This window comes from Suillus paluster (genome assembly GCF_016628075.1).
Source record: "Suillus paluster strain FC165 chromosome Unknown EDB91scaffold_5, whole genome shotgun sequence".
Lineage (NCBI taxonomy): Eukaryota > Fungi > Basidiomycota > Agaricomycetes > Boletales > Suillaceae > Suillus > Suillus paluster.
The window spans coordinates 564263-577537 of record NW_024537565.1 but is presented as its reverse complement, the minus strand read 5'-3'; the positions used below and the strand labels follow the sequence as shown (position 1 = coordinate 577537).

The window sequence follows — 13275 nt, the reverse complement described above, 5'->3', positions numbered from 1 at the left end:
AGCGATGAGTATTGAGAACGGACGTAGAAGTTATCATGCGGTCAACACGCAGAGAACTCTGAGAAGAAGTGACGTGACGAACTTTGCAAGAACTAGTCACATCGGCGCTTACTGTATGTATGCATGTTATTATATTCATTCGAATCCTCCGGTGGGTCCAGACCAGGAGTTAAACGCTGGGTTTCCACCCCTTGGAATTCGCCAGGCGTAGCTCCCCCACCAGATCCAGCACTTTGGGTCCAAATCAACATCTATGATCTCTCGTTGACATTGAAGATTGAACTTCACCGCGTAAATCCATTCAGCACGTCGCCGCGCCTTATGCATTCAAGATATCTCGTGAACACACCACAAAAGTGAACCAAACCATGTGAGACTCGATCGTCGGCTGCACCACGGGCCTGTGATGAGGCAATGTGGCAGATGCGGCCCTTGTTCTTCTCAAGGTTTGGGGTATTTTGATGGAACAGGTCACCTACGACTGAATAGTCTAACGATTTACGTCTACGCCTCCTGTCAGAATGGTCCAGTGAGCAATCGACAAATATTCCTTGAAGTGAATTCTAGGGATGGCGGTCTCAACTTGAAGCTTGTGCGAAATGTAAGTGCCAGGTTGCTGTTCCACGTAGTCACTCGTCGGAGGGACCAACAATGTCACATTGACAGACTCTCCTTGCAAGCAAATTCGAGGAATGGTTCGTTGACTTATCAAAGTGCTACGTTGCTGATGCAGGTGACCCAGGAAACTTCCGAACTGTCATTGCGGTGCGTGGATAAGCCTGTATGTAAGTCCCTTTCATAGGTTTTGTTCCACATCAATGTACTGATGGGGTTCTCCACGATCTGCAGATCAGCGAGCGCCAGCGTAATGGTGCTCTCAGGAGCAAGGTTCAATAGGTTCAGTGCTACTTCTTTTTCCGAATCCAGACCGTGCCATTGGTTTCTAGCGGGGATCATTTGCTTCCTTCACTTCTGATTATCAAACGAAAACGTTTTTGTGAGTCGCACTCCACTAGATGCCAAAACCCTTCAATGGAAGGATATGGTTCAGGTGCCATTTGGACTTGGCAAACGTAAGGCCACATCTGCTGGTCCGGTCCTCATGGAGTTGATTGCTTCGCATTATTTTATTTTATTGTTGTTTTTGTTCCAAGCAATGATTGTCCTTTTGGATCTGAGCTCAGAAGAAATTCATCTACACGTATAAATACGCGACGTTGCGACTGTAGTTCCCCATCGCCTCTTCAATTGTTCTGAGTGAGTCCGAGGTCTGCTGTGGTGTTTCCTCCTGTCTGACCCAGCTTCCAGATATCTTGACCTCCTCATCGAAGTCTCATCTCAATCTTCTGTAACATTCAATTGCAAAGGTGCGCTCAAATGTTTGCACCGAGTTCATATTAATCATTTCGCAAACATGAGCAGATACTATGGCACCTGTCACCATTACTAACTCAAGCGGCGAGACGATCCACGTCAGCATCACTAACTACGAGGACCAAGGCTCAATGGCCTTCTTCCGTATCAATAATGGCAGTGCTGAGGTCTGGCAGCGAGACAGAATTCAATCTATGACCGTGTTCAGGCACGGCAATCCGGTCCCGGATGTCCTTGTCGTGCAGCCTGACTCGCAGCACAATGTCCAGTAGATGCAGTTGGTGACTGCGTGCGCAGCGTGTTCCACGGAGCAGATGTCGTAGTTCCAGTAGGCGAAGGATGAATACTACTAGTATGATGTGTTGTGTTGTATAACAAAGTTGGAAATTGGAATCACAAGTGGTATCGCGGGACTAGTATGCTGCGTTTCGATCCTGAACGTTCTGAACATTATATCGGTACTACGACCACTTGGTGGCAGGTTGGTGCACAGTGCGATTATGATGCACACGGCCTTTACATTATAATGCCCCCTCCAATAATGTTGATGGTGTAGTAGGCAATGCATCGCTTTGGCTGCATAGCCTCGACATCGAGGATCTTGTCCCTCCTTCCTACGTAGATGATGCATCTGAGTCTCTTCAATCTCCTAGTATGGTACCATGATGCAGGCAGGTAAGCGTTCAGACGATTCACGGGTAAGGGAAAATCTTGACATGAATGACACCTTCCAAGGAATTAGCCCACCATACGGAGCGCGACATAGTAGTAGCGTTAGAGCGTTGTGCAGAGACGGAAAGACAGGGGGAACTCTGAAAAATACACGAACATGCTGCTCCAAGCGGAGACTCCAGTCAACTTACAGGAATTTTGTCCCACCTACGTACCCAGACGCTTCGACACCTCCCTTAAGTTCCTTCCGCGCTGAGAGCATACTCACACTCTTCGGTAACCTCTGACTCCAGTCTTGACTGCACCCATATTTCCGATCGTCAGATAACACCGTTCCATTCCCTGACCCATTGAAATTCGATAATCATTGCCCCACAGATAACTGACATACTCACCAAACCACTACCGAAATAAAAACATGCGTAATGTTCATATTCTCGTTGGGGTCACGTTCGCATTTTGTGTGTTAGCGTTCGAAATGTAGAGAGAAAGACAAATATTAATTAAGGAGTGATGCGACAAGCAAGAGTTTTCTAATGATATTGATACGAGGAAGCTGAATGTTGTGTAAAACTATGGGAGACTCGGGGAAGGGAAAGGAAGAAACATTTGAGGGTTTCGCCAGATGCATGGGAAGGTCTGGCTGCCAGACCAAGGCAGGAGGGTGCCATGTCTGGACATGTCGCACAGATCCCGACAACGAGGAGAGGAATATGAAAGAATCGGAATCGGCGCATTGTGATCTGAAAATAGCAGGTGGGTGAACAAAAATCAGAAAGCGACGCGCAAAAGTGAAGAGACCGCGAAGGAAATGAAGAATTGCGAATTGCGAATCTCCTCACCGCAGACCTTTTTGAGGGAGCACACGGACTGAGGTGAAAGCACGGGAGTGCACGGAGGATCTCCACGTGAACGCTTACAAATAACAAAGGCCCGCAACGCCCACAAAAAAAACATTCCCAGAGGACATTCTGACGCACTACATAGCTACATGAGAATACCGCACGGAGACGGTGATTGGCACGCTTGATGGCAGAAACTTGACGTGGGCTCGACCCAGCACATACTGAACTTTAGTGAGCTGCACACGGATTTATTGGAGAATATGTAGTTAGCGTACGCTATACTTGTAGCAGAAGGCTTTGGGCGTTTGGGGGCAGGGAGCTGGAGAGTGGAGAGTGGAGGCACCCACCATGGCGGGGGTGTTGGCCATTGAGGGTTCCCGTTGACGGCGTTGTCCCGGAGAGAGGGGTGCTTATCATGGGACAACCGGGGGTGCCAGGGATGGATGTTATGGGTGGGTGAGAGAGAAGGGAGAGATGGCGGAAGGATTTTAAGAGAGATGGCGGGAGCCTGCTGCTTCTATCAGCGTCTATCAGCATTGGACGAGACGTTGGCGGTTCGAGTCAAGAAGACATAGTACGTCATGTCCGGCCGTGGTTGGTATGAGTCACCGTTATTTGGCGCTCAACGCTCAACTTTGCTTCAATTGACCTTGTCATTCCCGGAGGCGCGTACGCGCATTGTCTCTTAGTCCCTGTAGCTTCAACAAGTATGCTCCCACTCGTCAATCGCTGTTTCATCAACTGCTCGTAAGTGGTCAGATGAATCTCAAGTCCTGAAATCCATCTATAGGGCGTCTACAGAACTCCTGTACTTGTACCCTTTTCGAAGAAAACGGCACTCGACTCCGTTAAACGATATTGCAGTGCCGAAGTACGAGATATGAGATGTTCCTTCGTGTCATTCATACTAGGTCCTAGGTGCACGCATATCTTGATGGTTTATGAGTTTCGAGGTGTCAAGAACGGTAACAAAAGTGACTCACCTCTCCGCTCACTGCACCGCTCCGTCCGCTGGCTAAAGGCCTGACCTCAATGTGATAGGTGCATAGTTGGAGCAAGTGCTGCAAAAGCGCATCGGGTTCTGGTGGTGTGACGATATGATGCCGGACGACCAACGCTGCGTCCATCTATGTTTTGGTTGTAAATGAGTAACTACTCGAAGTTAACATTCGCATACCTTGGCACACAGGCTTCTTAGAGCACGAGCGAACCGGGATAGATAAAGCAGTGAACACCCGAGCCATTCGAGCGATGTGATGTCATCCAGGATCACCAGTGGAATTTGGCCATCGACTCGGGAGTCTGACAACTTGACTGATAGTAAATCATATATGCTCTCTAGAGAGATATTATTCGTATTTCCATCTGTTGACGGTGGATGATGGTCGAAGACATCTATGAATTGAAAAGATTCGTTCTGAGCTACATTTATGTTCTGCGGGTAAGTGACGACAGGCCATTTAGTATTAGATCGATGCGATGGTGAGGATTGGACATACGGCCTTTGAAGCTATTGATTTCCAGCGCTCGAGGCTTTCAGATACAGCAAGAACTATACATTTTGTAGGTTTGCTCTGCTTCAGGTGCAAATGAAGAAATCGGTGCAGTAGAAAGTCAGCTGGAGCTGGGAGCTGGTCTGTGAGCAGAACCAGACGACGGGAAGAAATTAGTTCGGGCGCGGGGAACTGCATGGTCAAGAAACCGTCTGACTGTTGGATCGTCTATGTATTTTTACATATGTTACTCTGCGGAGAGTTATCATCAAGGTGTCGGCTACAGACACAAACAACCCAGCTCACATCAATAAAGCACTCTAGCTCAACGTCAAGGTACCCTAGCTAGTAAGATTTGTACCTCTTTTTGACTTGAACCCATTCATTGCTCATATTAGTTGTATCTTAAGACAGGTCTACTCAGACCGTTGGACGTGACGTTGTCCGAGTCATGTCCGTGCCTAGCTTCGAGGAGCTCTTTGGGTCCTGTACTCTGGAAGTAATAGCCCCAGACACCTCCATAGCATTTCCTGAACCAGGAGCTGCAGATGACTGGTTACTCGCGCTCAATTCATCTGGCATTGAAAGAAGGCAAGCGTTCTTCGGTAAGGTAGATGATTTCACCGAACATGCCAGTCTCGCGGCTCATCAAATGATTGATTCAGATGAGCAACTACATCTTCTCTTGATTGCCCAGATACCCTGTTTATCTGAGGATGTCGACCCCAAGGATCCACCTCCATCCCTGCTCGATTTTCTTGCTCATGTGCAGGTTTCGCTTGAAGCCACTTATATCTCGCAAACCCCTACAACTCTCCCTGAAACTCCCCAGACCGCTCGAGTTCTCGCTCCACCGCGGACTTCATCCATAGCAGGTAAACCTCGACCCACCTCCCACCATCCTTCCTTATTCCCTCCCCACACACCAAACCCCACACCATCATCAACGGATAGGGATCGCAAGTACGCGCAATCGGAAGGAACTCTTCTTCTTGCCAGCATATGGGGTCACAAGCCGGCAAATTTGTCGAAAGAGAAGTTCTCCCTTTTGTATTCCGAGGCAAAGAATGCTTGGTTGGCGGTGTATGAGCTCTCTTTGACCATGTGTAAGTGTGCACAAGTAATGCGTCTGCGACTTCCCTCAATAGTCTTCTAGCATTTCTCCGCCTCTCATTCTCGGATCCTTTACTGTCCTTGACTGTGTCAACTACATTACGAGACAAGGCGGTATCACTGTCGCAAGCAAACCATCCATTCGTCATATTTCTGTCAGAAAGTGGCATACTTGCCAGGCTTTCTGCTTCTGGCATAAGTTCATTCTCGAAGCAACAGAACCAGGAGGTAGACGATGGCGGGGAGGATGACTATACCGGGCTTGAGGAAGTCAATCTACTAGAAGGACTTTTAGCAGGTGGTTTTTCATGCTAGACCAATATCATAGATCATTCACCCGACTTCTAGGATCAAATGTCGCACCCGATTCGGAACCACTTTGGCTCCCATCTACTCGCTTGGGGAATGTCACGCGTCGAGAGCTGTTCTCCCTCCAACCTATGCAACCTTTATCTGCCCAATCGCCTACCTTGAGCGCTAAGCGTCCACTCAATGCCACTCTGCGGAAATCCTTTCGCAAAATTCTCCAGACCGTTTCTGGCTTTCGGGTGCGGATGCGAACCGTTTTTGTTCCCCACATTCTCCTTCCTGAGGGGAATCCAGGGGATGGCTCTAATGACGATGATAGTGATGCGCAGGAACGAGAGGCAGGGAACAACGAACGTACCGTCGTCCTTTGTGTTGAGGTTGAGAACTCGGGAGAATCAGGCCCAGGTGTTGGTTTCTCAGTGGAGAAGGTAGTTGTGAAAATCGGTGGCGAAGGTGCATCCGCCAAACTGATAGGTTGGGGAGAGAGTGCGTTCGAGGCTGAGGTGGAAACGCAGACCTTCCCGCTGCTGATCGGGTCCATGGAACAGTACAATTTGTTGTACGCAGTCTCATTCCTCAAGCCTTCTGCAGACACAGATTTCTCGCTGGTTGGTCGGCGGCCTGGTGCTGCCTTTGCAAACTCAGATCTGCAGCGGGCGGTAGCAATCAATATCTATGGAAAACCTTATGTGCCGAAGGCAGGTGATGAGGATGAATCTGAGGACGCTGATGGTCCTACCCTGGCCTACCCAACACATACCTTTTCCTCTCGGTGGAATTGCATCCTGGACCTTTCCTCAAAACCATCAGAACCACCTGACTTCTCAGACCCTTCTGGTGGTGCTCGTAGTGTGTTACCAGAGCCCGCATCTCCCTTTCCAGGGCAAGCGGCCCTGGTATCTGCGATCCCGACCTCGAGAGCCCAATCTGTTACTGGGAACAAACGACATACCCTTCCCAATAATATCGCAGCTTTACGTGCGATCAACCTGAATGCTAACTTCCGTCCGATGCCATACCGCGATTTATCTACTGCCTCACCTATCCCCTCTAACAAACAATACACTCCCCCCTCTGTTGCTGTGCAAGGTTTATTAAAGTCTCCTGCCACTACATTCGGCATTCCATCATCAGTCACGCCACTGTTAGGCGGCGGCGTACCCAATGGAGGCCCATCAGAGTCTCAAACATTTGTAACGCCACCAACTCCTGCCTATCCTGCATTCCCTCCGGCTACTGCTCCAACTACTCACTTCCAAGCACCTCTTAGTAGCTACCATGGAGCCTCGGGCCCAAGTGTTGAAATCCGCAGGGAGCGCGGTCCTGGAATGACTGCAGCTGTACCCCAAACACCTGGCCCAACCATCATCGGCGCATTCGACCTCGCTCAAGATACCCCAGTCAACGGCGGAGAGCCCATCATCGTCTCTGTTGGCTTGCTTCCACCTCCTTCAGGTTCCGCCGCATCCAGGAAATTATATCCATGCGATCAGTTCACCTTAGATATCTTCGTGTTCAATCAGAGCTCGTGGACTAGACGTTTCGAAATCAGCTGCCCGGATCCCGATCGTAGACGTAGACGGAAGATCGAGCAGGAGAAAGCTGCGAGGGGTGGCAAGACGACTATGGAGGAGCTGAAGAGTGTGATGACGCCTCCTGGGGTACTCCCATTACAAAACCGGGTGCGGGTCGGGTAAGTCGTACTTTGGGTGACTTGCTGCGATGTCGTTTAATGAGGCTTCTTGGAATCACAGGCCGCTGCGTCCATCTACCTGCCAGTCAGTTAGGATGGACTTTCTCGCAATGACTCCTGGTGTGCATTCAGGTTGAGGTGCTCAGTCTCACGGATATCGAAACTGGTTTCTCCATGGATCTGCGGTAAGAGAATGTCCTTCATCTCTTTTCGTTCGCGCACTAAATTCCTATGGTAGATCTGTCCTAGATATTGTTGTTCACGAGTGTCCTCAGATGTAGCCCTTTCCATCTTACGCCGAGCGATCGAAGATAAAACACTTGATCTAAAAATAAGTGATAGCGAGACAACAGAAAACAACAGCGTAAATACACAAGAAGAGTGTAGCAGAAGGGGTACAGAATGTATGTTAAGGTACCTTCCGAGGTGATCATTACAAGTATGACGTAGGTGGGTTACACCCACTGAGACTTCTCCCAGGCCGGATCCTGCATAAACGCGCATAGAACCTTACTACCCGTCTGTACAAGCCATCAGATTATTGAACAGTCCTTCTTATCTAGTCACTCACCTGCAAGAGGGGGTGGCCAGCAACGATGCTCAAGAATCGTTCCAGTCCCTCCCTTCGACTCTCGATAACTTCATCGGAGAATCTATTGGTGAAGACTTTGCCAGGAAGTGGGGGGATGTTAACACGAGTCGATTCGCGTTCCAGAATATCACGGAACGCCTCGAAGTCGGAATAACGACGCCGGACGAGGGAATGGCGAAGCTTAAAGGCAGGGATGTTTGTCTACAGAGTATACCGAGGGCGGAGGATAAGAACTCGGCTGATTAGAGCTGCGGTAACAGTGTATATCACCTTGCACACGATCTCATAGTCGGTATACATCTTTCTACCAAAACCTACTCCGCGGTAAGGAAATATGATCATATCTAGCAAGTTCGGGACTGCTCACCATGGGTTTGAGGATTGCGAACTTCAATTTCTAAGAAGCTCTCAGGGACGCTGTACATTTCTTCAATCTGGGAAGCGCTTGCTCGTGTTTATGCAGCAGAAATGGGATGATGTAGGGGAACCTGGGCTTACGGTCTGTTCGCGCCCGCCAAGGCGGGGCTCGTCGAACGCGCTGCTGCGGGCAAATGGCGACACGGTTGTCATGTCGTGGTTGGTGTCTCAGTGTAGTAAACAGCGAACACAGCAATGGCACATGTCACATACGGAGCTGTCACAACCAATCACACCAAGAGTCACACGTCACTGCCACCTCGTCTTCGTTCTGTTCGCCATGGATCGATCTGAAGCTTCTTTCGAGCACAATGATACAGATTGATGTCAACGGAATTGATATTTATATACGATCGAACCAGCTACAGCCATAGTTCTTCATCTCCATGAAAGGAACTCTTCTTGAGTTCCTTTAATTTAGTATGTGCACTTCTGCTCCCGACTCTGCAGTGACGAAGTATGAATATCAGACGTTAACCACATCACAAGACCGTGCTCACCCTCTAATTCGCCCAGGCACGAGCACTCTGGAAAAGCCTGAACCAAGGACTTGAACCGTCCCAGGAATCCGCAAACGCGGGTGGATACCAGCTGCAACTCTCCAGTGCTACGACACGTTCTGGATGCGGCATAAGACCTAATATTCTACCGTCAACCGTCTGCACGCCGGTGATCCCATCGGGACTGCCGTTCGGGTTCAATGGGTAAACCTCTGTGGGTTCACCTGCAGAATCAACATATTGCAGTGCGACGAGTCCGGCTTTCTGCAGGGCATCTCTCTGGGTGTCGTCCGAGAAGGACACCCTTCCCTCTCCGTGAGCAACAGCGACAGGAAGCTTTGATCCGACCATGTCTCGCAAGAAGACGGAGGCCTTCGTCACTTCGTTAGAGGTGACTTCAACTACGGATACACGGCCCTCGAAGCGCTCAGAAGCGTTTGGCTTGAAGTCGGGCCAGTGCTCTGCGCCAGGAATGATCTCCCTCAAATGACTGAGCCATTGGCAACCAGTTGCAGACGCCGAGAGTGAACGTATTTTTGTCTGCGAAGAAGTGGGTGAACTCCTTCCTCGCTATGTCGTTCAAAAGCACTGAGTGAGCCCAGCCTTTTCCAGCGCCAAGAACATCTCCATAGGAAAAGCCACCGCAAGCTGCTAGCCCGCGGAAGCTCGAGAGCGACAGCTCTCCAGAGAGAATGTCCGACATGTGGACGTCTACGGCATCAAAACCTGCCGCCGTGAATGCCCAAGCCATTTCCACGTGTCCATTGACACCTTGCTCACGCAAGACGGCAACCTTCGGCCGCGACAAAAGACTCCTCGAGGGCGATTGCGCATACTCGAATGTGAGATCGTAATACAAACCCCTGTGGGTATGATCCTTGATGAGGGCGAATTCCTGCTGTGCTCCGATAGGGTTGTCGCGCAGTGATTGCATACGGTGCGAAGTCTCTGCCCAGGCTTGTTGAAGCTCCTGACGCGTGCTCGAAAATAGCACCTTGGATTCGTGATTGATGGCGAATAGTTGATCAGAAGGATCAATGTTGACTCTCCCGATGACGTGGAATGGATGTGGAAGGGAAGCCGACGTCGACAAACTCGCTCATGAGCTTGCTCAGGTGGGACTCGCAAACTTGGACGACAGCTCCTAGTTCCTCGTTGAACAAGGTAGCCACTGGGTCGGAAGCACTGTGGAGAGTGTCAAGGGAAACTACAGCCCCCACCCGGCCAGCGAAGCACATCTCCGCCAAAGTGGTGAAAAGACCTCCGTCCGAGCGATCGTGATACGCAAGCACTAAGCCAGGTCGACTCTTCTTGATCTTCTGGCATCCATCGAAGAACGTTCGAACTGTGAGAGGATTCTCGACGTCTGGTGCTTCTGACCCGATCTCCTTGAAGACCTGCGCAAGCGCAGATCCGCCCATGCGCGTCTTGCCATGTGCAAGATCGAAGAATACGAGTACAGTCGTTTCTTTCAGGTCTGTACGCAGTTGCGGCGTCCAGGTTCGATCGACATCGTTCACCGGCGCGAACGCCGTGACGATGAGGGATAGAGGAGAACTAACTTCACGCTGCTCCTCTCCATGCTTCCACTTCATCGACATCGACATCGAATCTTTACCGACCGGGATGCCGACGCCCAGCGCAGGACAAAGTTCCATACCAACAGCGGCCACGGCGGCATACAAGCCTGCGCCTTCACCTTCCTTAGAGGCAGCGCACATCCAGTTTGCACTGAGCTTGACACGGGAAAGACTGGCGACGGAAGCTGCAGCTAGGTTGGTGAGTGCCTCGGCGATAGCCATACGAGTAGATGCAGATGGATTTAACAAGGCGACAGGTGTTCGCTCACCCATCGCCATGGCTTCACCACTCAGGACGTCAAAGCCATACGATGACCGAGTAACGGCAACGTCAGCAACTGGAACCTGCCACGGTCCAACCATTTGGTCTCGAGTTACCAAACCCGTGATGGTTCTGTCTCCAATGGTGATGAGGAAAGACTTCGACCCCACTGATGGAAGATGGAGAACGCGGTCCACTGCGAGAGAGAAGCGGTCGGACAAGGTGGATTTTGGAAGATATTGAGAAAGGGTAGTGTCAAAATTCGTGAAACCAATTTTGCGCGTGGTATCCTTGCGCGACATGCGAGGAGGCTTGCCGAAAAGCGTCGACATCTTGAGATGAATGACATCTTGCAAAAGGAGGCGGTCGGTGACGATGAGTTCTTCTTCTTCTGTTGCGACGCCAACAATGGAGAATGGACACCGTTCTCTTCGTGCTATTCTCTCGAACTCGCTTGCCTTCTCCGCCGAGACAGCGAGGACATAACGCTCCTGACTTTCGTTGCACCATATCTCCATGGGAGACATAGAACTGTCCGCGACAAGCACGTCCCTGATCTCAAACATCGCACCCAGTCCAGAGTCGTGGACTAGCTCTGGGAGTGCATTTGACAGTCCACCGGCGCCCACATCATGAATACTTTGAATAGGACTACCCTCCCCCAAGCCAACGCAAGCGTCAATAACTTGCTGGCATCTCCTCTGCATCTCTGCATTCTCTCTCTGGACAGATGCGAAATCCAATTCCGCGGAGCTGGCACCAGATACCTGACTGGATGCTGCTCCGCCACCCAAACCGATGAGCATACCTGGGCCACCCAGCACGATGATCTTCGCCCCTGGGGAAATCCGCGATTTCATCGCGAATTGTGGACGGACATTCCCGTATCCACCGGCGATCATGATTGGCTTGTGATAGCCTCTGATCTCCTGTTTTGATCCGTCCTCTGAGGCAGGGACAGATTCAGAGAATGTGCGGAAGTAGCCTGCAAGTGCTGGACGGCCGAATTCGTTGTTGAAGGCACTCGCGCCTAGAGGGCCTTCAATCATGATGTCGAGAGCTGACGCGATGTGTGAGGGACGGCCGAAGTCCGTCTCCCAAGGTTGCTCATAGCCTGGTATGAGAAGGTTGGAAACCGTGAAGCCAGCTAGTCCGGCTTTTGGTTTCGATCCTCGGCCTACTGCTCCCTCATCTCGAATCTCGCCTCCGGAGCCTGTGGCTGCTCCAGGATAAGGAGAGACCGCAGTGGGGTGGTTGTGGGTCTCGACTTTGATGAGAATTGGCATGTTCTCGACCGAGGCTTGGTAGATATGCTCGGTTGAAGCACGATGTACGCCGAATCGAGGAGCTTGTGCACCTTCAAGGACAGCTGCGTTATCGGAATATGCGGAGATGGTTCCGAGTGGACTGATCTTTTCCGTGTTTCTGATCATCTGGAACAGCGACCGGTCGAGAAGCGTCTGGTCTATTGTCCACGACGCGTTGAATATTTTATGTCTGCAATGCTCCGAGTTCACTTGAGCAAACATGAATAGTTCAGCGTCGGTGGGGTTGCGGTTGATTGGCGACGATCCAGATACAAATGCTTCCACCAGGTAATCGATTTCGTCTGCTGCAAGTGCGAGTCCTAATGTTTTGTTCGCGATCGAGAGCTTCTCGCGTGCAGCACCTGTATCAACTTCCTCTTCTCCTTCTCCTCTCAACTCCACCGTCCGCAGTGAGCTTGGGGCGTGATGTTGAAAGATCACACCCTCGTGAGGGAGAGACATCTGGACGCTCTGGGTCATACGGTCGTGAAGTAAATGGGATAACACAGTCAAGTCTTCCTTCTCAAGATCTTCGTTGTTTTGCAGCTGGAAGACGAACGCGACCCCGCGTTCAAGACGATCTATGTGCTGTGATAAGTTGCATATGCCAGCGATGTCAGTCGCTTTGCTAGACCATGGCGATATAGAACCAGTTCTTGGTAGAATGTAGAAGACATTGTGTTCGGAATGAAGCGCTTCAGACGTTGATGGAAGACTGATGTCATCGCCGTAGTCCAGCAATAGATCAATAGCTTTTCTTTGTGGCGACGCTTTGTCAGCTAAGTCATCCTGCAGCGATTGGCTCGGGCACTTGACAAGGTGTATGTAGACTGCATCAACAGAGATTACGTCTGGTTTGATGGTTTTGATATGCTGAAGAAGCGTCTGGCGCTTCGAAGAGGAGAGTGCAGACGAGCCTGGGAGAACGAGCATACCTGAATCATGTCAGCTATGCGATCATGTACTGTACGGGTTTGCGCTCCTCACCGTAGTCTCCTCAACCAAGCATAGACAAGCGTCGTCGAAGTGGATCTGAGTGATTGCTGGCAGTGACTACAATACAAATTTTCGAACTCGATCAAGACGATCATCCATCTACATAATCTAATCTCTTATCT

General features: G+C 50.4%; 6 protein-coding genes across 6 annotated transcripts; 2 read left to right on the top strand and 4 right to left on the bottom strand.

The window, feature by feature from the left end:
- The first annotated feature begins 1337 nt into the window (after nucleotides 1-1337).
- On the top strand, nucleotides 1338-2489 carry EDB91DRAFT_1333729 (uncharacterized protein). Its single transcript, XM_041325436.1, has 5 exons — nucleotides 1338-1367; nucleotides 1423-1637; nucleotides 1775-1855; nucleotides 1997-2049; nucleotides 2240-2489. The coding sequence occupies exons 2-5, from the start codon at nucleotides 1428-1430 to the stop codon at nucleotides 2331-2333; spliced, it is 438 nt and encodes a 145-aa protein (XP_041182124.1). The 5' UTR covers nucleotides 1338-1367; nucleotides 1423-1427; the 3' UTR covers nucleotides 2334-2489.
- Nucleotides 2490-2515: 26 nt separating this feature from the next.
- On the bottom strand, nucleotides 2516-3263 carry EDB91DRAFT_606537 (uncharacterized protein). The gene is made up of 3 exons (XM_041327850.1): nucleotides 3167-3263; nucleotides 2896-3112; nucleotides 2516-2789 (listed from the first exon to the last, which is right to left on the bottom strand). Exons 2-3 carry the CDS (start codon nucleotides 3001-3003, stop codon nucleotides 2580-2582), a joined length of 318 nt encoding a protein of 105 aa, XP_041182123.1. The 5' UTR covers nucleotides 3004-3112; nucleotides 3167-3263; the 3' UTR covers nucleotides 2516-2579.
- A 294-nt stretch (nucleotides 3264-3557) lies between these two features.
- EDB91DRAFT_606470 (uncharacterized protein) lies at nucleotides 3558-4658 on the bottom strand. The gene is made up of 4 exons (XM_041327849.1): nucleotides 4391-4658; nucleotides 4069-4326; nucleotides 3875-4018; nucleotides 3558-3821 (listed from the first exon to the last, which is right to left on the bottom strand). The coding sequence occupies exons 1-4, from the start codon at nucleotides 4580-4582 to the stop codon at nucleotides 3687-3689; spliced, it is 729 nt and encodes a 242-aa protein (XP_041182122.1). The 5' UTR covers nucleotides 4583-4658; the 3' UTR covers nucleotides 3558-3686.
- On the top strand, nucleotides 4646-7805 carry EDB91DRAFT_1105370 (uncharacterized protein). Its single transcript, XM_041317424.1, has 6 exons — nucleotides 4646-4732; nucleotides 4783-5490; nucleotides 5813-7499; nucleotides 7561-7588; nucleotides 7632-7684; nucleotides 7738-7805. The coding sequence occupies exons 2-6, from the start codon at nucleotides 4836-4838 to the stop codon at nucleotides 7778-7780; spliced, it is 2466 nt and encodes an 821-aa protein (XP_041182121.1). The 5' UTR covers nucleotides 4646-4732; nucleotides 4783-4835; the 3' UTR covers nucleotides 7781-7805.
- On the bottom strand, nucleotides 7806-8705 carry EDB91DRAFT_1105366 (sorting nexin SNX3 family protein). Its single transcript, XM_041317423.1, has 5 exons — nucleotides 8590-8705; nucleotides 8459-8525; nucleotides 8362-8405; nucleotides 8071-8292; nucleotides 7806-8020 (listed from the first exon to the last, which is right to left on the bottom strand). The coding sequence occupies exons 1-5, from the start codon at nucleotides 8659-8661 to the stop codon at nucleotides 7955-7957; spliced, it is 471 nt and encodes a 156-aa protein (XP_041182120.1). The 5' UTR covers nucleotides 8662-8705; the 3' UTR covers nucleotides 7806-7954.
- A 49-nt stretch (nucleotides 8706-8754) lies between these two features.
- On the bottom strand, nucleotides 8755-13233 carry EDB91DRAFT_1105362 (CobB/CobQ-like glutamine amidotransferase domain-containing protein). Its single transcript, XM_041317422.1, has 17 exons — nucleotides 13085-13233; nucleotides 12974-13048; nucleotides 12874-12946; nucleotides 12808-12852; nucleotides 12713-12780; nucleotides 12665-12679; nucleotides 12626-12628; nucleotides 12530-12601; nucleotides 12378-12505; nucleotides 12291-12347; nucleotides 12185-12257; nucleotides 11987-12163; nucleotides 11932-11956; nucleotides 10104-11910; nucleotides 9515-10054; nucleotides 9009-9489; nucleotides 8755-8952 (listed from the first exon to the last, which is right to left on the bottom strand). Exons 1-16 carry the CDS (start codon nucleotides 13088-13090, stop codon nucleotides 9012-9014), a joined length of 3642 nt encoding a protein of 1213 aa, XP_041182119.1. The 5' UTR covers nucleotides 13091-13233; the 3' UTR covers nucleotides 8755-8952; nucleotides 9009-9011.
- Between the last annotated feature and the right edge of the window lie 42 nt (nucleotides 13234-13275).

What these genes read in the sequence shown, in the direction of transcription:
- EDB91DRAFT_606470 (XM_041327849.1), bottom strand. Translation starts at nt 4,582, where the DNA reads ATGCAGTTCCCCGCGCCCGAACTAATTTCTTCCCGTCGTCTGGTTCTG. An exon ending in TAAGAAGCCTGTGTGCCAAG is followed by an intron (nt 4,019 to 4,068) that starts GTATGCGAATGT and finishes ACCAAAACATAG; the next exon opens with ATGGACGCAGCGTTGGTCGT. An exon ending in GCGGTGCAGTGAGCGGAGAG is followed by an intron (nt 3,822 to 3,874) that starts GTGAGTCACTTT and finishes TAAACCATCAAG; the next exon opens with ATATGCGTGCACCTAGGACC.
- EDB91DRAFT_606537 (XM_041327850.1), bottom strand. Translation starts at nt 3,003, where the DNA reads ATGTTTTTTTTGTGGGCGTTGCGGGCCTTTGTTATTTGTAAGCGTTCA. An exon ending in CCGTGTGCTCCCTCAAAAAG is followed by an intron (nt 2,790 to 2,895) that starts GTCTGCGGTGAG and finishes TGCTATTTTCAG; the next exon opens with ATCACAATGCGCCGATTCCG.
- EDB91DRAFT_1105366 (XM_041317423.1), bottom strand. Translation starts at nt 8,661, where the DNA reads ATGACAACCGTGTCGCCATTTGCCCGCAGCAGCGCGTTCGACGAGCCC. An exon ending in TTGGCGGGCGCGAACAGACC is followed by an intron (nt 8,526 to 8,589) that starts GTAAGCCCAGGT and finishes AGCGCTTCCCAG; the next exon opens with ATTGAAGAAATGTACAGCGT. An exon ending in TCGCAATCCTCAAACCCATG is followed by an intron (nt 8,406 to 8,458) that starts GTGAGCAGTCCC and finishes ACCGCGGAGTAG; the next exon opens with GTTTTGGTAGAAAGATGTAT.
- EDB91DRAFT_1105362 (XM_041317422.1), bottom strand. An exon ending in GAGGAGAAGGAGAAGAGGAA is followed by an intron (nt 12,506 to 12,529) that starts GTTGATACAGGT and finishes GCTGCACGCGAG; the next exon opens with AAGCTCTCGATCGCGAACAA. An exon ending in ACGCTTCTCGACCGGTCGCT is followed by an intron (nt 12,258 to 12,290) that starts GTTCCAGATGAT and finishes GGAAAAGATCAG; the next exon opens with TCCACTCGGAACCATCTCCG.
- EDB91DRAFT_1333729 (XM_041325436.1), top strand. Translation starts at nt 1,428, where the DNA reads ATGGCACCTGTCACCATTACTAACTCAAGCGGCGAGACGATCCACGTC. An exon ending in AGCCTGACTCGCAGCACAAT is followed by an intron (nt 1,638 to 1,774) that starts GTCCAGTAGATG and finishes TGGAATCACAAG; the next exon opens with TGGTATCGCGGGACTAGTAT. An exon ending in CTACGACCACTTGGTGGCAG is followed by an intron (nt 1,856 to 1,996) that starts GTTGGTGCACAG and finishes CTTCCTACGTAG; the next exon opens with ATGATGCATCTGAGTCTCTT.
- EDB91DRAFT_1105370 (XM_041317424.1), top strand. Translation starts at nt 4,836, where the DNA reads ATGTCCGTGCCTAGCTTCGAGGAGCTCTTTGGGTCCTGTACTCTGGAA. An exon ending in TGAGCTCTCTTTGACCATGT is followed by an intron (nt 5,491 to 5,812) that starts GTAAGTGTGCAC and finishes TTTTCATGCTAG; the next exon opens with ACCAATATCATAGATCATTC. An exon ending in GTCCATCTACCTGCCAGTCA is followed by an intron (nt 7,589 to 7,631) that starts GTTAGGATGGAC and finishes GTGTGCATTCAG; the next exon opens with GTTGAGGTGCTCAGTCTCAC.